At 41.1% G+C, this 20,618-nt stretch overlaps 1 protein-coding gene across 1 annotated transcript in view; it reads right to left on the reverse strand.

The window, feature by feature from the left end:
• Window positions 1-765: 765 nt before the first annotated feature.
• SPECC1 (sperm antigen with calponin homology and coiled-coil domains 1) overlaps window positions 766-20,618 on the reverse strand; it is a 270,775-nt gene continuing 250,922 nt past the window's right edge. The window contains exons 12-13 of the mRNA XM_040423377.1: window positions 2,530-2,589; window positions 766-1,755 (exon numbers count right to left, since the gene is read on the reverse strand). Of these exons, the coding sequence (XP_040279311.1) occupies window positions 1,666-1,755; window positions 2,530-2,589 (150 nt within the window). The 3' untranslated portion in view covers window positions 766-1,665. The remainder of the gene's footprint in view (window positions 1,756-2,529; window positions 2,590-20,618) is intronic.

Consider the following 20,618-nt stretch of genomic DNA (forward strand, 5'->3'; position numbering starts at 1 on the left):
CTGAAGAGAGCAGCTGCATATGCCCTACATTCATTTTTATCAAACTGCCGAAAATAGAGTATTGGCTCGGGTATCTCCGGCAGCTCCACAGAGATGAATAATGTGGTGACCGCTATTATGTTGTGTGCTCTCCATTCACTTCTATGGCGCTATTTTCCGATCTCTCATAGAAATGAATAGAAAGCAAGCCCCACATACGAGGTGCGCTCTGCTTCGCTTTTGGGGGCCCATTCTGGACATAGGGTGGGTCTCAGAGGTAGGACTAGCACCTATTTGACTTTGATGGCATATCCTAGAGATATGCCATCAAAGTCTGAGATGACACAAGTATGGTTGTGCCTTGGCACAAATAGTTGTGCCAAGTATAAAATGTATCCACTATCCACAAGATAGAGGATAACTAATTGATCCCTGGGGATTCGACTACTGATGCCAAGAATGAGCAACCCACGTGCCGGCCCGTCCCTTTCATTCTCGATGGGACTGTTGGAAATAGCCGGGCCATGCGTTCCAATAGAGGATAAATGGAGCGGTCGGCCTGCTGCTCCATCCAGATGAGAGCATCGCCCCGCCCCCTCCCCCCCATGTTCAGGATGAGTGGGGGTCCCAAAGGGTTGGACTCCACCGATTAGTTAGTTATCCTCTATCCTGTGGATAACTTGGCAAAACACCTTTAACAATAAGATTTTGCAGCAGAAGAAAATTTTATCCAGAGGAAGATTATTTTAATGTAAATAAAGGCCAAAATACAAGAAAAAGATGCTAAATATTTAATATTAGTTGCATTTTATTTCAGGGATAACCATCCTCTCAGTTACAATAGTCCATTACCACCAACAGGTACCAATGTGGGATATATCACCACAGACTTAGGCCTATGGTGCACCGGTTATGTAAAGGACAGTGACTGAGCCTTTACTTTATGGGAATTGCATATGTTATTCAAGAAAGTAAACTCTATTGCATCTGCTGCTGTGACTGCTGGTAGTAAACAGGTTAATACATTAGGAAATGTAAAGCATGGCACTTAAGACTGGATCAGAGATTATCTTGTACAGTATGAACGTGTGCATCTCATGCAAGACAGACCAGGTGACCGTTATTTAAGAAGTGTCCTATCTGTAATAAGTCAATTCACCTACATACTCAAATCTTCAAAAAATATCCAAAATCTTTCTATCCTTTGAAATAGACATAAGCAATCTGTCTAGTAGTGTGTACATGGCAAACCTTCACAATTCCTTGTAATGCAGACTCATTTTTTTCTGTGACCTGCAGAAAATAATGTCCATCATTGCTATTGCTGAAGCTTCCCCAAAGCTTGAACCCGTTGGATCAGGAACCTCAGAAATGTAAGGTGTTGATTTTCACAAGGATCATGGTCGCCATATTGTAGGCATTCTGTGTCGGTGTATCCATGCCAGAGACTGATGATTGAGGTGGTAAGGTATACCAAGGGCAGCATTACAATCCCCTCACATGATAATGTAAGGTCTGAGATGTTATACGTCATAGAGTCACCACCAGGATCCAAGAACTCAACGTGCAAGTTGCCTCCACACATTGATGGTACAAGTGTGAAGTTCTGCTCTTATCAAGATAGACCTGATCAATAAAGTGAATGTGTGCTTCTTCCGTAGCAGTCTTCTCATTCGCAGCCATCCTTTATGTCTCAAAGTACTTGTAGATCTGAGAAACGTAATGCATCACACTCTGCCAGTCTGGACGATCTGTGAACATCAACTCATTGAGCTCCTGCAGTAAGAAGAAAAAATGATTAGAGAGGATATGTGGCCTCTGCACTATGAAAATCACAGTCACTGCTGGTTTACGAGACCTAAATCTAAAATCTTCAGGCACAGTGACATAGCTATAGAGGTGCAGAGGTTACACCAGCACCCTGGCCCTGGGGACAAAAGACATGACATTTGGTGGATTTTGGTACCGATTCTGCATTAGGAGCTGTGGACTTATTAGGTTCATAAAGAAGTAAATACTAACCTATCAAACACTGCCAAAAAATAAGCTATTCCATATTTAACTGCTGGTTCTATATTCGTGGAGTCTGGCTGCAGGGTCCTTTACATAGGATTGTATGTGTTTGTCTATGGAAAGTGCTTGCAGTATTTACAGGTGAAACTCCAAAAATTTGAATATCGTGCAAAAGTCCATTTCTTTCAGTAATGCAAATTAAAAGGAATTGCATTAATGCAGCTTAAAATTTGAATTTTGTGAAAAGGTTCAATATTCTAGGCTCAAAGTGTCATGCTCTAGTCAGCTAATTAATCCATATTCCCTGAGCAAAGGATACCTCAAAATTGTGACTTTGGGGTCTTCATAAGCTGTAAGCCATAATCATCCAAATTATAACAAATAAAGGCTTGAAATGTCTCGCTTTACATGTAACGAGTCTATCTCATATATTAGTTTCACCTTCTAAGTTGCATTACTGAAATAAATGAACTTTGCACGATATTCTAATTTTTCGAGTTTCACCTGTTTATAGACCATACAACTTTCTCTACTCACCAAACTGGCTTTAATTCCTATGCTTTCAGCCGCTTGAAACGCTAACATTAGATTTCTCTTCTGTAGAATAAAATAAAGATATTAATAAGAGCAGACATCAAACTGCTAAGAATATGGCTTAAATAAGTGTTAATGAGGTTGGAAAATCAGATATCATAAGTACACATGAGCTGTCAGATGATGGGATTCAAAGAAAACAGACTGACAGCTTGCAAACAGACTGATTTTTAATACTTGTACCTCAGAAACGGCTGACCACGTTTAATAAAGACCAACTGAAAAAATTATTCGTAGCTCAAAATGAGTACAATGCAATCATTAAAAAATGCACCCAAAGGTGTACATAGCCTTTAAAGGGTTGTCTCACTACAGCAAATGGCATTTATCATGTAAAGTTAATACAAGGCACTTACTAATGCATCATGGTTGCCTATATTTCCTCCTTTGCTGGCTTGATTTATTTTTCCATCACCTTATACACTGCTCGTATTCTGGGGTTATGACCAACCTACAATCCAGCAGTGGTGGCTGTGCTTGCACACTATAGCAAAAGACTCTGGCTTCTCTGGTGGCAAAGACCACGGGATAGCGCATAAGCATGCAATTTTTCCTATAGTGTGCAAGCACGGACACCGCTGCTGGATTGTAGGGTGGTTGTAACCCCTGGATATGAGCTGTGTATAATGTGATGTAAAAATGAATCAAGCCAGCAAAGGAGGCAATATGGACAATCACAATACATTAGTAAGTGCCTTGTATTAACTGCATCTACATGATAAATTTCCTAAAAAGAGACAACTTCTTTCAGCATCATTACGGAGTAATTCACATTTATAACTTGCTCTGCCTATTGAAATTATTTTTACAGTGGACCAGGCTGGTACGAACAAAGACGATGCTCACAGGAGAGCCTATGCACACAGACTCTCACATGGCATCATGATACAAAGATATCCATCTCTGGTTGGCGGTTGACTTGGGTTGACTGATAATCTCTCTTTAGAGTGATACATTGACTCCCACTCTAATAAATTTTAGTTTTATGAAAACTTTATTTTGTGTTCTGTTTGCCATACCCCGCAGAGGCATACCCAGATCTCACAGGACCCCATGGAAAAATTTAGTATAGGATCTCCTGCACCACCAAAATCCCAGTACATGTGTCAAACAATACAAGGCAATGCGAAATGTAAAGTGTGCCGCCTGGGTTGCTGACAAATTACAATGTTATTTATTAAACCGAAGAAATAAAAAAATAAAAAATAATAATAAAAGAGAGTCACCCGCGGCCTCACCCACGTTATCTGACTTCTATGTTGAAAATGTGCTTTAAAAATATGGTGCTCAATCTTAACGCCATATTTCTCAATGTATTTACAGCAGATAACTGGTATAATTACACTGCTAAATCTCCTGCATCACTTCACATATTCCTTTACGTGACATTTTTACAAAGCTGGCAGCCTGCAGCCACCACTAGGGGGAGCTCAGTGAATAGGTAGTTTATACAGTTACCATTTTCATCAATGGAAGCTGTAAATAAAAGAACCTGTCACCGGGATTTTGTGTATAGAGCCGAGGACATGGGTTGCTAGATGGCCGCTAGCACATCCGCAATACCCAGTCCCCATAGCTCTGTGTGCTTTTATTGTGTGAAAAAACCCCAGATTTGATACATATGCAAATTAGCATAAAAGAGTCATATCTTACTTGTGTGACCAGAGAAGAGTCATATTTTCAAGCTCTGACTCATCTCAGGTTAATTTGCATATGTATCAAATCGTTTTTTTTACAGAATAAAAGCACACAGAGCTATGGGGACTGGGTATTGCGGATGTGCTAGCGGCCATCTAGCAACCCATGTCCTCAGCTCTATACACAAAATCCAGGTGACAGGTTTCGTTTAAGGCTACTAGAATTCTGGAGAAGGGTTGTTGATCACGGGAGTTATTCTGATTACCTGATTGGAGTTGGGGAGGAATTTTTTCCTCTGGATCAAATTGCAGGATAACAGGCTGAACTGGATGGACGCATCTTTCAGCCTTATAAACAGTGTTACTATGTTACCTCTTTGCACTGATCTCCCCTAGTGGTGGCTACATGGAAATGCAGTGTTTTCACATTAGAAACAGAAGTTAAACGCCAGACCCATCCCCTCCCTGGAACCCCCCTTAAGCAGTCGCATGTTGTGCCTCCATTCAGGGGCGTACATAGAAATCATTGGACCCCATGGCAAGAATCTGAATTGGGCCCCCTAACTCCGCCCACTACCCACCCCTGGCCCATCCCACCACCTGACCGGGCTCCTCCCCTGCCACACCCCCATTGTATTCCTACTGACCCAGAGAATGACGGGCACAGGTCAGTTTTCCCGCAAAGGGAATGCCGTAGGAACAAAACCCGTAAAACGGTGGAGAAATTGCGTTCTCAAACTCCACCCCATTTGGAATTTTTTTGCCTGCGTCCCACTACATTGTATGCCATATTAAAGTACAACTTCTCCCGCAAAAAATAAGCCCTCATACATCTATGTGAACGGAAAAATAAAAAAGTTATGGCTCAAAGAAGATAGGGAAGAAAAAAGAAAAGGCAAAAATGAAAAACCTCAGGTATCCTAAGGGTTAAAGGGGCTATATAACCCCTATTATGCCCCCCAAAATGCCCAGGCAACGCATACAGATAATACTTATGCCCAGTGGGGGGGTGCAGCCAATAGCAGGCCGCGTCAGAAATGAGCCTCCCTAGCGTCACCCGCGATGCTAGGGAGGCTCGTTCCCATCGTGGCCTGCTATTGACTGCCCCCCATGTCGCTGGATGTTTTCATTTGCGTGATGGGAGGGAGGCAGTGGCGGCTGTGCGGGCATCCGAAGCAATGCGGGTGACGGGGAATGAGGCAAGTAAGGTGCCCGGGCATTTTGGGGGGGCATTAACTCCTTCTTGCTGCTGATGCTGAGTGTGCATATAGCCACCAATCATATTCCCCCCTCCCAGGCGACTGATGTGCTGCGCCCGGGGGGGGAGGGGGGGCTATAGGCACATAGAGGACTCAGGAGTACAGTGTGCTTTGGGGAAGTAGGAGGAAAGCACACTGTCCTTCTGAGTCTGAGTCCTCTATGAGCCTACTGCCCGCCCCCCCCAAAAAAAAACTGCTTGTTGCTGCCCTCCGCCCCATCAAAAATACCAATATCCATCCAACCAGAACCATATATGAACTTTTTATTAAAAATGATGCTCTTACTGTGGCATGGCACACTATCTGAGTGTGTTTTATTCTGGCCAGGTTCTGTGTTCACTGTGTACAGTCAGTGACCCAGTCTGGCAGGGGGGGGCTGCGCTGTGCTCACTGGCTGTCGCTGATGACTTAAGAGGGGCGCGCACGCCGGGTGCGTGCCTCTGTGTGCGCTTGAGCCTGCTGCTTCTGCTGCCTGCCAGCGATACACAATGTGTGAAATGCAGCAGAACAGAGAGCAGACGCAGTGCCTAGGAGCAACGCCAGCGGGGAAATACTGCTGGGAGAACACAAGTGGACGTCCCAAATCAATATCCCATGACATGAATAAACTGTCTTGTGCAGAGTAGACGTAGGGGGGGGGGGGGGGGGGAGGGCCTCCTGTGCCGCGGGCCCCAAAGCAACGGCGTGGTCTGCCTATATTGGCGGTTCACCACTGCCTCCATTGAAGGTCTCTTTATCCTGAAATGGGTCTTATGGAATTTTTCATAGACTGAATCAAAAAATAAAATACCAATACCAATTTTTAAGATCTACTATATGGCTACAAAAATAAACCTGGAAAACCTATGTAATCCACAAATTTCTTGCCAAAACAGGAAACCACATGGATCCAGGAGAGTGGAAAAACGTTTCCCAATGTTCCCAATGCTTTCTTCTGCTGAAAACCAATTCTAAGGCCCCTTTCAGACGAGTGAGTTTTCCGCGCGGGTGCAATGCGTGATGTGAACGCATTGCGCCCGCACTAAATCCGGACCCATTCATTTCAATGGGTCTGTGTACATGAGCGTTGTTTTTCACGTAAGTGCGTATGCGATGCATTTTTCACCGATGGTTGCTAAGAGATGTTGTTTGAAAACCTTAGTTTTTTTATCACGAGCGTGAAAAAAGCATCAATGCGAATTTCACCCGCGCAATAAAAACTGAACCACTGAACGCAATCGCATCCAAAACTGACTGAACTTCGTTGCGAAATGGTGCGACCTTTCCTGAACGCACCCTGAACGCATCCGGACCTAATCTGTATTGTTCGTGTGCAGAGGCCTAACTTTTGCAAGAAATAGGCCACTGGACACTACACATTAGAACATTTTCTAAACAAGACCTCAAACAGGAAGGACTGATTCTACTGGCTGAGAAATGAACCATGACCACAGAGAGAACATCGGACAGAGGATTCTTGTTCTATTTCCCACAATGCTGAAAATTGTATTTATATTTTTTTCTTTACTTGAACTGTTTGCTTTTTAAAGAATGCCACGGATCACATACAAAAGAAATAGACAGTGCTCATGTGAAAGGACTAAAAAAGAAGGAAACGTCTATCGTTTGACTTTTGACCCCAAGTTAACTGCTCAGACAGGAAAACAGCATCACTGGAAATCAAGTCAACCAAACCAGCCTGGATTGGTTGCTGTAGTTAACATTAGTATTTCGTCTTTACATCCGTCAACCATTCTGAGACTATACATATAACATAACTATGAGTGATCTGAGACAGTGACATCTCCACAGCCAACAAGGAGCCATTGCTTCAATTAAAGGGGTTGTGCAGTGCTATAATACTGGTGACCTATCCTTAGGATAGATCATCAATATTACATCAGCAGGGGTCCGACTCCCAGCACCCCCAACAACTTTCTGTTAGAAGAAGTAGTGCCGCTCGTGCGCTTCATGATTACCTGGGAGCCATCTGATTTATAGAGTCAAGACTCTACCTGTTAGATGACGTGCACATAATTTTGAATTGGAAGCAGCGCTACCCCTTCAAAAAGCAGATTGGTGGGGGTGCCGGTAGTTGGATCCACACTGATCGGATATTGATGACCTATCATGAGGAAACAGTACAATCCGTAAGAAAATGATGGATAAGCCGGTGGCGAAACACTTTGTTGAGTGTGGTCACTCTGTCAAGCAACTGAGATTCCGTGTGATCGACTCGGTGGGGTTCTTGAGAAGAGGAGGAGACAGAGGATGTATCCTTAGGAAAAAAAGAGTTAAAATGGATCTTTACTTTGAGGTCATTACAACCCTTTGGCCTTAATATTGAATGAAATAGAATAATATGTTTTAGATGTCCAATTCAGTATAGTATATAACTTGATTTTATTCTGTTTTTAATGTTACTTTTTTTATATCACTTTTTATAGATGGTGGCTGACATTTGGTTGCCCATGGAGATATTCTGACTCTGCTGATTAGTATATAGGCAGTAGGAAGATGATTGATATATATATATATATATATAATATATATATATATATTTATGTATATGATAGTTTTTAATACATCATATCTGCTTCGATATATGGGTGGTGGTCCCATGGCTGAATTTAGCTATGAGATTGTGCCCATACACTAAGTAACCCCATATACGGAGTAAGCCCATGCACTAAGCAAGCGCCGGTGTATCTATTCCGCCCACTGAAGCAGATTCCCATGGTGAGGAGGACACTGGAGAGCCGCTGGTACTGCGGCAGAGGGGCGGAAGTTGGAATGCGATCATGTGAAGTTCACATGATCGCTGTGCTAGTGTGCAGTGTGACGTGAGCGGTGCGCGGCTGTGGAACGGCGCGCACAAGTGATGAGCTATCGGACAAGCGCAGTGGGGAGCGAAGAACTCCGGCGTGCAGCCCGGCCTTCTCCATGTGGACACCATGATCAGCCATCGCCTCTTCTGAAGGTATACACAGGTGTTTTTTAATGTGTATGGTTATCACTATGGGAGGCTATGTAAGGGATTGGTTACCCTGATTATATCTAGGTGTGTTGTTGGGGGTGGTGACACCCGATTGGATTGGTCTCATACAATTGGGGAGGGACCATATTCACTATATATGGATGGTTAGTATCACTTGTTATTTGCTTGAGAAAGGCTACCATGTAGCCGAAATGTGCTGCTGTTGTGTACACATTCTTTTCGGTATAAGTAATAAAGATGGAACGGAGATGCTGCCGTGACCGTGTTTGATTGCTATCATGAGGAAAGGTCATCAATATTTTAGCACTGCCCAACCCCTTTAAGAAGCTCAGCCGATCAATTTGATGACATTTATTTTTGATCTGCTCCACTCCTGTATTAGCCAGGTAGGACACAGGTGGGCACCCAGTTGCCAATCTGTTTAACTACTTCCCATTTGCCTGACTGCTCAGTCCTTCCTGCATACAACTGTGTTATCTACAGAAGGAGACTCTTTCTTATGAACTGATATGTATCAAACTGTGTAGGGACACACATAATTAACAAGGATAGGTCATTAATATCAGTTTGACGGGGGTCCAACTACCAGCATGCCGGACGATCAGCTGTTTGAAGAGAACCCAGTGCTCGTGTAAGCGCTGCGTTCTCTTCACTGTATAGGAAAGGAGCAGGACCCCTGTGAAATCTGATACTGATCCTGAGGATAGATCATTAATAAGGAAACTGGCCAACCCCTATTAAGAGAGAATTGACACAACAGAGTTCAATGAAAAAAGTTCCAGAGTTGTTATTTCATGGGAATCCCAGATATTTACTAAAAACAGAAATGTCAGTAGATCCAACAGATCCTCTTTGAAGAGTAACTAAACTTTTATTCAACTTTTTTAACTATGTCCCAAATGCCCTAAAAATTATTTTTCGAAAACTTTATTAATTGATTTCCACTTTTTACTAAAGAAATTTCCACTGCACTTTGCTGACAAGTCACCAATGTGCTAGAATAGTAGTGTACGAAGTACGAACTGCATTGTATCAATGGGGCCGCAGAGAACAGTGTACGGGTAGGAGCACACATTGCTGCTCCTGCCTGTGCTCCTGAGGTTGGCTAAATGCTGACATAGCACATCAGTATCCTGTAACAATGTGCTATGTCCGGATTAGTGGAGTGGCTCCTGCCCATGCTCAGCTAATCCTGGCACAGAACATGGTTACATAGGCAGGAGAAACAATGTGTGCTCCTGCCCGTACACCGTTCTCTGCGGCCCTAATGATACAATGAACAGTCTGTACTCCGTACACTGCTGACAAGTCCCAGAATAGTGAATTTAAAGCGCTGTTGCAATCAGGGCTTAAGGTGGAGATTTCTTTACTAAAAAGTCAAAATCAATTAATAAAGTATATTAGAAAAATTATTTGGTTATACCAATGTTTAACATCATCCTTCCCTCGGGGTTGCCCAACTTTTCGTTCTGAGAACCACATTGTCAGATTAAGCCACACCTAAGGGCTGCAGTAAAACTTGAAAAGGCACTAAAAATGTAGAGAGATTTATGGCATATTAAAATTATATGTTATAAATGCCTGATGTGGAAGTCAATGGAATCCGCACCGATCAGGGATCCACCTTCTCCCCCATTTGTCACTGCTAAGAAGAAGAGACCTTGCATTCAGCTCCCTCCAATGTAGAATATGGGAGTTCCAGAAACAGCCCAGCATTTTCACAACTCTTATAAACTATGATGGAGAAGGTCCCAGTCATGGACACCCACCTTGACACTTAATCTACACTTTTCTGGAGTGATAACCATGTTTCAGGAGAGTCTTATTCTCCTAATGTAGTCAAACATGGAAACTACATGGAAGCAGTCCTGTGACACAAACAAGCATGTTTGTGTCCAGATGGTCGGGGCCACACTGAATGGCATCAGGGGCTGCATGTGTCCCCGAGGCCTCAAGTTGTGCTCCGCTGATTCATGGTTTCAAAAACATGAAATTTTGAAAACATTAGCCTAGATCTGCTCTTTTATGACTCATTGGAAATGTTAAGAAATTAATGGATTTGCTATATGATTGTTCAAAAACGATAAATCACGGATGCTGATCGTTCTTGTTGGATCGTTGTTCTTGGACAAATATACAGGATTTGTGGTTTCCAGATGTCCCCATCAGTTCAGTCAATTTCTTGTTATACAGGGTTACATGGAGACAGGAGGGAGATGGTACTAGTTTAGCCCTTTCATTTTTGATTACTTGCTCTTTGTCAGCTCCCCGACTTCACAGCTTTATAACGTGGGAATGAGACAATCTGTGAAAAATGAACACCTTGACTTTCAGGAAATGATCATTATACCACTAAAAAACACTTTTCTCTCAAAAACAGAGCACTGAATTTTATAGAGCCCGGTGGCGGCTGTAGAGCGGCTCTAATTACCCGCAGTAACCTCAGATCTTTTATAAGTTCATATGTATGTGGACGACTTCCTCATATTTATACTTTCGTTGGAGAGATGACATAAGCTTTCATAAACCATCTTGGCGCCTGTGAGGTGGAGGCTGGATGTGCAGAGAAAGATCAGGTTTTAATCATACAAGATGACAGACGGGTTGCGTTATTAGAGCCTTTGCGTTCAATATTTCTGAACAACTGCCTAAGAATCTTAAAAATTGTACTAATTACAACCAGGAATCAAACATTAAAAGTGGATTAAGCCTTAATTAAAGGGGCTGTGCCTATAATTTATTATGGGTGTCACGTGGGCATCATCCGGTCTAGCACTATCACTACGGTTATGTATCACAGGGTTGGTTCACTCATTTTCATGGGTGTCAGCCAATACTACATTTCCTACAAGAAACACACTGCCGGGGCGCCTGACGGAAATATCTGATATGGGACGGGCCATCAAATTGACAGAATATGTCATGGATATAAGTGAGAGGACTGTGACTTGCAGGTAATTAGCAAAATACAGGTTATAATTGAAATAGCCTTTGCTAATGGATCTACAGGACAACCACAAGGAGCATTATCATAACGCTCCTGCAGATAAAACATATATTCCCAATAATAACTACATAAAGTACCAAAGTACCAGAGAGCAGTGACTTGTGGAGACACGGATGGCAGAGCAAAGCTGTTAGCTCTCACAATAAAATGAGACATTATTTCCAAGGCATCAATAAGGGATTGTCCAGAATTTAAAAAAAAGGGGGTTTGCTTTTCTTTTCCAGAAACAGAGGCACATCTGTTCCATGGACTGTGTCTGCTTTTGCATCTGGTATTGCAGTTCAGTCCCCTTCACTTGATGTTTCTGGGGGAAAAAAGGACCGCCATTTAAAGAGGACTTGTCACCGTAAAATACAGTGTAATATACAGACAGCATGTAATAGAGCAGGAGGAGCTGAGAAGATTGATGTATAGTTTTGTTGAAAAAGATTCAGTGAAACTTGTAATTAAAATGGTTTTCCAAGATAATTTTTTACTTATGACTTATTCTCTGGACAGGCCATGAGTATATGATCAGTAGGGGTCTGACAACTGGGACCTCCTTGAATCACCTATTTGAGAAGGCACCGGAGCTTCTCCCTGATCACCAAGCACATCGCCATACATTGTATAGTGGCTGTGCTTGGTATGATGCTCAGCCTTGTTCACGTGAATATAGTTATGCAGCGCCTAGGCCATGCGACACATGAACGTGTCGTCACTCGGCCTAGGAATTGCAGAGAGATGCCTTCTCGAACAGCTGACCAGCAGGGGTCCCTCCAATCCTGCAGATAGGTCATCAGTATAAAAATCTCAGAGAACCCCTTTAAATTAAATATCTGCTTTTTTTTTTACTTCTGTAAATACTGTACACGGAGAGGCGTTATCAGTGATTGATAGTGTTCTCTGTGTAAGTGTGTATACAGAGATAGATGTCAGTCACTGATAGCTGTACACAGGGGAGGTGTTATCCGTGATTGATAGTGTTCTCTGTGTAAGGGTGTATACAGAGATAGATGTCAGTCACTGATAGCTGTACACAGGGGAGGTGTTATCCGTGATTGATAGTGTTCTCTGTGTAAGTGTGTATACAGAGATAGATGTCAGTCACTGATAGCTGTACACAGGTGGTGTTATCCGTGATTGATAGTGTTCTCTGTGTAAATATGTATAGAGAGATAGCCGTCAGTCACTGATCGCTGTACACGTGGAGGTATTATCAGTGATTGATAGCATTCTCTGTGTAAGTGTGTATACAGAGATGTCAGTCACTGATAGCTGTACACAGGGGAGGTGTTATCAGTGATTGATAGTGTTCTCTGTGTAAGGGTGTATACAGAGATAGCTGTCAGTCACTGATAGCTGTACACAGGAAAGTGTTATCAGTGATTGATAGTGTTCTCTGTGTAAATATGTATAGAGAGATAGCTGTCAGTCACTGATAGCTGTACACGAGGAGGTATTATCAGTGATTGATAGCATTCTCTGTGTAAGTGTGTATACAGAGATAGATGTCAGTCACTGATAGCTGTACACAGGGGAGGTGTTATCAGTGATTGATAGTGTTCTCTGTGTAAACCATTCTAGGTTTATGTTTTCTGCCATATCAGTTGTCACCAAAAATCAGTATAGAATTTATACAATAGAATAATCAGATAGATAATGGATATAGATGAAATAATACAGTCTGTACTCATGAGAATCAACACATTTCCATACCAGCAATCAACACATTTATGAAACATGAGGAGTTATTGGCAGTGTGCCCCATTGGGCGTAGGGCATGTTGCTACTTGTAAAGGTAAACTCCTATTTACCCCATTGTATGTGCAATCCCCCGCAGAGGTGAAGTGGTCTTCAGAAGGATGCTATTTGTAATATTAGAGCTTTAATCACATCATTAACATATCATTAAATAGATTGATGCTAAATGTTGTTTATACAGAGCACAATGCTAATGGAATCCAAAATGGAAAACATAACCCATCTATAACCCACATTTATGTTACCATAAAGGACAAATACGTTACGTCTGACACTTAGTAAGCATATCGAGCATTACACAGGGGAGCAGCTCAGATGAAATTTCTCAGAACATTTCTGGATTCCAGGGCTAAACTGATATCAAGTATTTGAAGGGAAGTCAAGAAATATGTACAGCTATGTGGAAAATGTGATCAAGAACGTTTCTGTCGCAGGAAATTAGACTTACATTTGTAAGTTTGGAGATTGTGAATGTTTAGATAAGGAATGGGTGCAACACAAGACAAATCTTGGAGGCAGGCAGGCAAAGAGAGGATTCAAAAAAAAGCTGCCCATATAATACAAAATAGCCATTGATAACTACATTCCCCTACCCTAGAAATATTCACACTCAGCTCCACTCAATCTACAAATTATTTGTTGGGGGAGGAAGATAAATGGTTCCAGATATCTTGCAAAACACAGGACTGGAAAAGTTACAATTCATGCTATCCAAATCCTTGTTTCCTTCGACTGGGAACATTAGGGACTATCAGGAAGGAACCTATACATTAGATCGCCAGTATATCTAATATCTTCATGATTTAACAATCAATATGTTAAGTGCTTTAGTTAAGTAAAAAGATCATGTGGAGAGATGACATGCGGGGAGATCAGGAGATACTTAAAGGGAGCCTGTCAGCAGTTTTGTTGACGCAAAAGATATCAGATAACCCCTTTAACTTGTATCCTATGGGTGTTGTGAGTTACAAGAAGTGGGATGAAGGTGTATTCTGGGGCCTAACTGCAATTCATAGGGTCCCATAGTAGAAAGGAACCCTTACCTTTATGACAGCAAACAAATCGTTTGTAATTCAAACACCTGCAAAAAGATTGGTTTCCCAATAAAGGAACCGTTTCTACACACAAGTGGATTCTCTCAGCCCCTGGGCTCTGAAGCAGCTACTATAGCGGTAGTTACACCCATGGGTGTAGGAGTCTTTACAAAAAGAATAACCATGAAACCCTAACCTGTCATTTTAAGTAGGGTCAAGTTGCGGTTCGGTATTGCAAACCTTGACTCTTAAAGGGTTATAAATTCCTTCCAAGCAGGATTATGAACAATGCAGCAATAGTAAGCATGTTAAATTAAAAATGCAGAAATCACTAAAAGTATGGACTGGGGAATCGCATCTGAAGTGTCATTGAGGTTATCCACATGATAAATAAAAAATAGGTCAAGTAATACAGAACCAGCAATGAATCCTCTAGGTGACTTTCACAAAGATATCCAGCAAGATAACATAATGTGGAGAGGGTATATAAAAGGGCACATATATTACAATATAGGTTATTACATCTCATATTTTACATAGCGTTATTGTCTACTTATTTTACTGCTATGCAAATACTTATTTGGGTGCTGCATGAGTACAATAGACACTATATAGTCTAATGACATCCAATGGCTCCATCAACTTTCTCTGCTCATATATACGGTACATGGTCATCGTCAAATAGTGCAGTAGATAAAGAGGGATGACCACACAAGATACTGAATCTAAAGGTCCCTTATATACATTTAGGGGCAAACTGGGAACTTAAAGTGGCCCTGGAAAAAATACTAAAAGTGGCCTCGTTTTGTAGTTGGGTCCAGTTGAGGTCTCAGAGACTGAGGTTCTCTGAACTTGGGCCTAACTCTTAGGAGCTTGCACATGTACATAGGGTAGGTCTTCACTGTAGCTCAGCTAGACTCCAACTAACCAGTGGCAAGCTATCATAGTATGCCAAGATGTTATCCATAAGGTTGTCCATACAGTGCTATTAGGTACATAAACCTAATAAATTGCAACATTTCACTTAATACCATCACTAACTTTTTTTTTAGCAATTAATAACCCTTTGTAGTAGTCCTTGTGGGGTACTGCAACAGGTTCCCTTTAAACCCTGAATTATTTATTTGGATATGTCTGCTGAATAATATTTCATATGTAAATTATGTCTTTAAAGGCGTTTGCTGAATTTTTAAATTTAATACTTGTCTAAAAATGCTGCTCCAGTTTTTTATGCCACCACTGGAGTGAATTTTTGAGTTTTTGCGCATTTTTTTTTTAAAAGTACACTTTCCCATCCTCTTTACAGAAGTGTAGTGAGTGGTGTAAAAATGAGAAAAGTCAAAGAGCAGAACTTAAAAAATTCCCCGTAAGTCTTTTATAACTCATTTACTGCAATGACGAGGGACACTATGCACTTGTCCACTGAAGGTCGAGACTGGGACCAACTGATTCTCAGAAGTGCTAGGGGGTCCAACCAGTCTCTTTTATGACATATCTGGCAAAATTTTGGGACAAATATTTTAGGGACTGGAAAACAATAGAATAAAAATGTGGTTTATTTTACGCTAATATAAGACTTAAAAAGACTGTACGGTATGTCCAAAAGTATAGCAGGTTCAATGGGTTTGGTGGATGCCATAAGACTGCTTAGTGTCCAATGTAAAGGTTGATGAAGGAGATAAAATGGTCTGGGGCTCTTTTGTAGAGGTTTGGAGGTGGTCTTTTTTTAGTGTTGAATCTATTTTTATTATATAGAAAACGCAAATCAATCAAACATAGCAACAATGACAATGTATGCAAAAGATATCTCCAAATCCAGATACACATGAAACATATAATATAGTGCAAAGATGGATTTAGAGAACAACATAACTCCCTGGGCCGCAACAATGGGAGGTGGTCTTTTTTTAAAAGTGGTGTTTAACATCTATGCACAAAGCAAGCTCCATAAAAAATTTTTTATTTCTTATTCTTCTTTGAAGACTTATTCTGAATGTCATATTTGGAGTCAAGAAGGAATTTTTCTCTCTTGATATGGGGCAACTGGCATCTGCCTCATAGGGGTTATTTTGCCTTCCTCTGTATTATAGGTTGGACTTGAGACTTGTGTCTTGTTCCAACCGTGTAACTATGAGTTTTCGTGGAGACGTGAATCCCTGACCTAAACTTTGGGATGAATCAGAAAGCCAGGTGTATGGGATTTACCACACAAGTACTGCACTCAATAATGGTTTTGTAATTCAACATATATAAATCCTTACACCCCTGTTAAATATGGATGCCTTTCTTCCATATTTTTGGAATGGTCATTGAACGTGTGGATGTTCTTTTTGGGTTCACATATTTTTGGTTGTGTATTGTATAATATACTGAAATATATTTTTATTTAATTTAAAGAAACAACACATTTCTTTTTTTTTTTCCTCCTCCTTGGCTCCTCTTCGGGTGGGTACAGGTTAGTGAGGTTTTATGGGGTAAGTATCATATGAAATGGATTTTTTGTGAATGTATCTATTCACAAACAAAAATGCAAATAAAAGAATAATAATAATGTGGCCTTCATTTTTTGAATATCAAGTCGTTATTTGCTCTCTTGGTCTACAGATGTTTAAGACATTTTGGCTAACAAATGGGTGAAGGTGTACTCCATAGTACTGAACGAAAACCTGTCCTCTCTGTCACTGTTGTAGTGCAATATAGAAAATGGATTCAATTTGATCAGTTGCTATGAGCTACTACACATTTTGTCTAAGCATATTATCCATTTTTTTTTTTCAATTAAAATTTATAATCTGCCTTTTTTATGGACAGCATGCTGTCAATATGATAACCTGAATGCAGATGTTCATAATTTTATTATGAATAAGCTTTCAAAACTTATTTTTCATGGTGGATTAAATATTAAAACTGAATGGACTAACACAGCAATCGGTGACAGGTTAGCCATGAAATCTGCGCTCACATTGTCAACATTTTATAAAAATAAAGACCTGATTTATACAGATAAAATCTTTTCCAGCCCAAGGAACATGGTCAAAATGTTTCATAGAGCTTAGCACACTAGTCACAACTATAGATATCACAGTCATATCACAGATGACCCCTTTCTGAGCAATCAGGGGGTCCAGTTCACAACCCACCGGGCAAAAAGATGAATGGTTGTATGTTAGCTTCTATGATGTTCATATGCCCTAAAGGGCACATGGACAGGGGTTGTCTTAATGTAATCCTGTTAATGTTGTGCTCTGTATGGACATAAGACATACAAAAGACAATGGGTTGTAGTCCAGCTGATTAAAAGCCCCCGTACGATTGAAACACCCTCTGAACCTTAACATTATCTAAGTGGGAGAACTTTCATGAACCCGTTACCTTGATACAAAGCCATAACTCACGTGACTTCTGTGATGCTTTTGCACTCTGCACTTTTTTTTTTGGCAGGAATTGGCTTAGGGTTTCTTCTGGCAAAGTTTGCTTTATATGTTTATGGCATACATTTTGTCTTTGTGGGTTGGTGGGACACAGTGCCAAGGAAGCCTAGCCTTTTAGCAGCGATGCTGTTGGACTAATAAGTCTTACTGTTGGGTGGTGGCCATGGTCACCACATGGTGCTTCACCAAAATTAGAGTAAGGACCCACTTAAAAGAGGCCACCTTGTCGTGGTGAGGGGGCTTATGCATTTTGATAAAAAGTACGGTATGCAAAGTGCTTCATGTACAGTTTATAAATGATGCGGAGAAACAACAGATCAATGCATGGCATGTGGATGTGCGATCCATGTTCTCTTTTTGCATTTGTATAGGAAACAACTGGTGCAATGCATCTAAGGCTACTTTCACACTAGCGGTTTTTGCGGATCCGTCATGGATCTGCAAAAACGCTTAGGTTAAAATAATACAACCATCTGCATCCATCATGAAAGGATCCGGTTGTATTATGTCTTATATAGCGAAGACGGATCCGTCATGAATACCATTGAAAGTCAATGGGGGACGGATCAGTTTTCTATTGTGTTAGAGAAAACCGATCCATCCCCATTAACTTACATTGTGTGTCAGGACGGATCCGTCTTGCTCCGCACCACATCGCAGACAGAAAAACGCTGTTTGCAGCGTTATTCTGTCCGCGATGGGAGCACAACCAAACGGAACGGAATGCATTTTGGTGCATTACGTTCAGTTCAGTTTTGGCTTTATTGACAATGGGGACAAAACTGAAGCGTTTTCTTCCACTATTGAGATCCTATGACGGATCTCAATAGTGGAATTGAAAACGCTAGTGGGAAAGTAGCCTTAAAGTGGTTGGGGTGATTATGCCTCTTATGAGATTGGCTCGGTTCCTAGCCATTAATTATGAAATGCGGTGTTGGGAACTGACCACCGTTCATAAAATCATCAAACCATATGTTGCAACACACAGATAATTTGCCAACTTCCTTCTATGAGTGTCCTTTTGCCATAAGCAATGCAGAAGCACATTCTGCCTCCTCATATTCTTCTACAAACCTATTTCAACAATATTACATTTCTAATGTTGATACTACTGTACATGTACAGAAACGGACCTGCATCTGATCTGACTTTTTGCTAAATGCATCCATTATGTACCACATTAGTGTCTATCTGTATTGTTGGGTAGCACAGTGGCTCAGTGGTTAGCCCTGGTTCCTTGCTTGGGTCCTGGGTTTGAATCCAATCAGGGACAACATCTACATGGACTTTGCATGGGTTTCCTCCAGGTACTTCAGTTTCCTCCCATGCTCCAGAAATATACCAATAGGCAAATTGGCTGCCTACGAAATTGACCCTAGTGTGCATTGTGCATATGGCAGCCACTGAGGTTTCAATGTCCAAGCAAATGACCGGGCTTAACCGTTGTAAATGACATCTGGGTGGCAACGTGGCATTATTCAAGGTGCTCTGGACTCTTTTGTATAAGAGTACATACGGATGATGTCCCACGTCAGCTGTGGTTCTGGCAGATACAGGTACAGATTACAATCCGGCAGTAACATTCAGCAGACCGTGTTCTGCCTGCCCATGAGGATATGTCTTCAGCGAATCACATTTTCTTTCTATATCTATCCATGACTTTGCATTTATTACGCAAACCCTGCTGCTGCACACAATCTTCCAGTTAACATCCCCCGAATGTTTTATTTAGGTGCCATTTAATACAAAAGACTATAAATGATATTAAATACAGTACGAGCCTGCATCGTGCACAGAGCGTGGCCAGAAAATGGAAAATATTACTAGTAGAGCATGCATCCTCACGGCAAATATTATATTCATTTCCATTAGGTATTTAATCACACTGGTACCAGCCTGGAGGCAGCCTTTTATTAAAAAATATAAAAGGTGTCTCGCCATTTGGGCAGGGATCATATAAAAATCCCTCCTAGGTTTTTGTTAGCAAGTACAAAATCTGTTCCTTAACATTTTAATCATTGTTTCTTCAAATCCAAATTTTTTTCTGTCTGAGCAGGAAAATGGATATTACATAAGTAAGTCTATTGAATACACACATTATGTAATTATATATATATATATATATATATATATATATACACACACACACACACATATACACACACACACACTTTTTCACATTTTGTCATATTGCAGCCTTGTGCTAAAATAAAAATAGCAAGTTTTTCCCATCATTCTGAACTCAATACTTCATATTGAGAAAGTGAAAACAGAATTTTAGAAATGTTTGCAAATTTATTAAAGGGGTTGTCAAGGTTCAGAGCTGGACCCAGACATAACCCCTCTTCATGGGTGAAGAAGAGAATATGTTCGGGTTCCACTCTGAACCGGGACAACCCCTTTAACTCTTAGTTATGGGGTATTGAGTGCAGACTGATGAGAGAAAAACATAATACATATACTTCGGCCTGGAAGTGATGTCGAGCGGGGGTGCGTCCCTCATGTTGCCACCTATACTCAGGTGATACTTTTTCACAGTTAAGAGGAGCCACTTTGTGATTGGTGTTGATGGGTTTATTAGGCATGATTCACAATGATGATGTTACCCCCAGACTAAGGTACGTCGAAACGCGCGCCCACCATTGACCACAATTGCAAATTAGCGAGTTTGAATATTGGTATCAGTTTTTTATACTCTGGTTGTTTACAGCGTACTAGCCCAGACCATACATTATAATATATACACCTTTCCACATTCACCCCCATTTGTAAATTATATGGAGGATGCTTTTTCTGCCACCTGTCATTGCATCATGTGATTTTTAATAAAAGTTTTTTTTATGTTAGGCTACTTTCACACTTGCGCTTGATCGGATCCGTTCTGAACGGATCCGATCATATTAATGCAGATGGAGGCTCCGTTCAGTACGGATCCGTCTGCATT

The sequence above is a fragment of the Bufo bufo genome, chromosome 3, assembly GCF_905171765.1.
Source record: "Bufo bufo chromosome 3, aBufBuf1.1, whole genome shotgun sequence".
Lineage (NCBI taxonomy): Eukaryota > Metazoa > Chordata > Amphibia > Anura > Bufonidae > Bufo > Bufo bufo.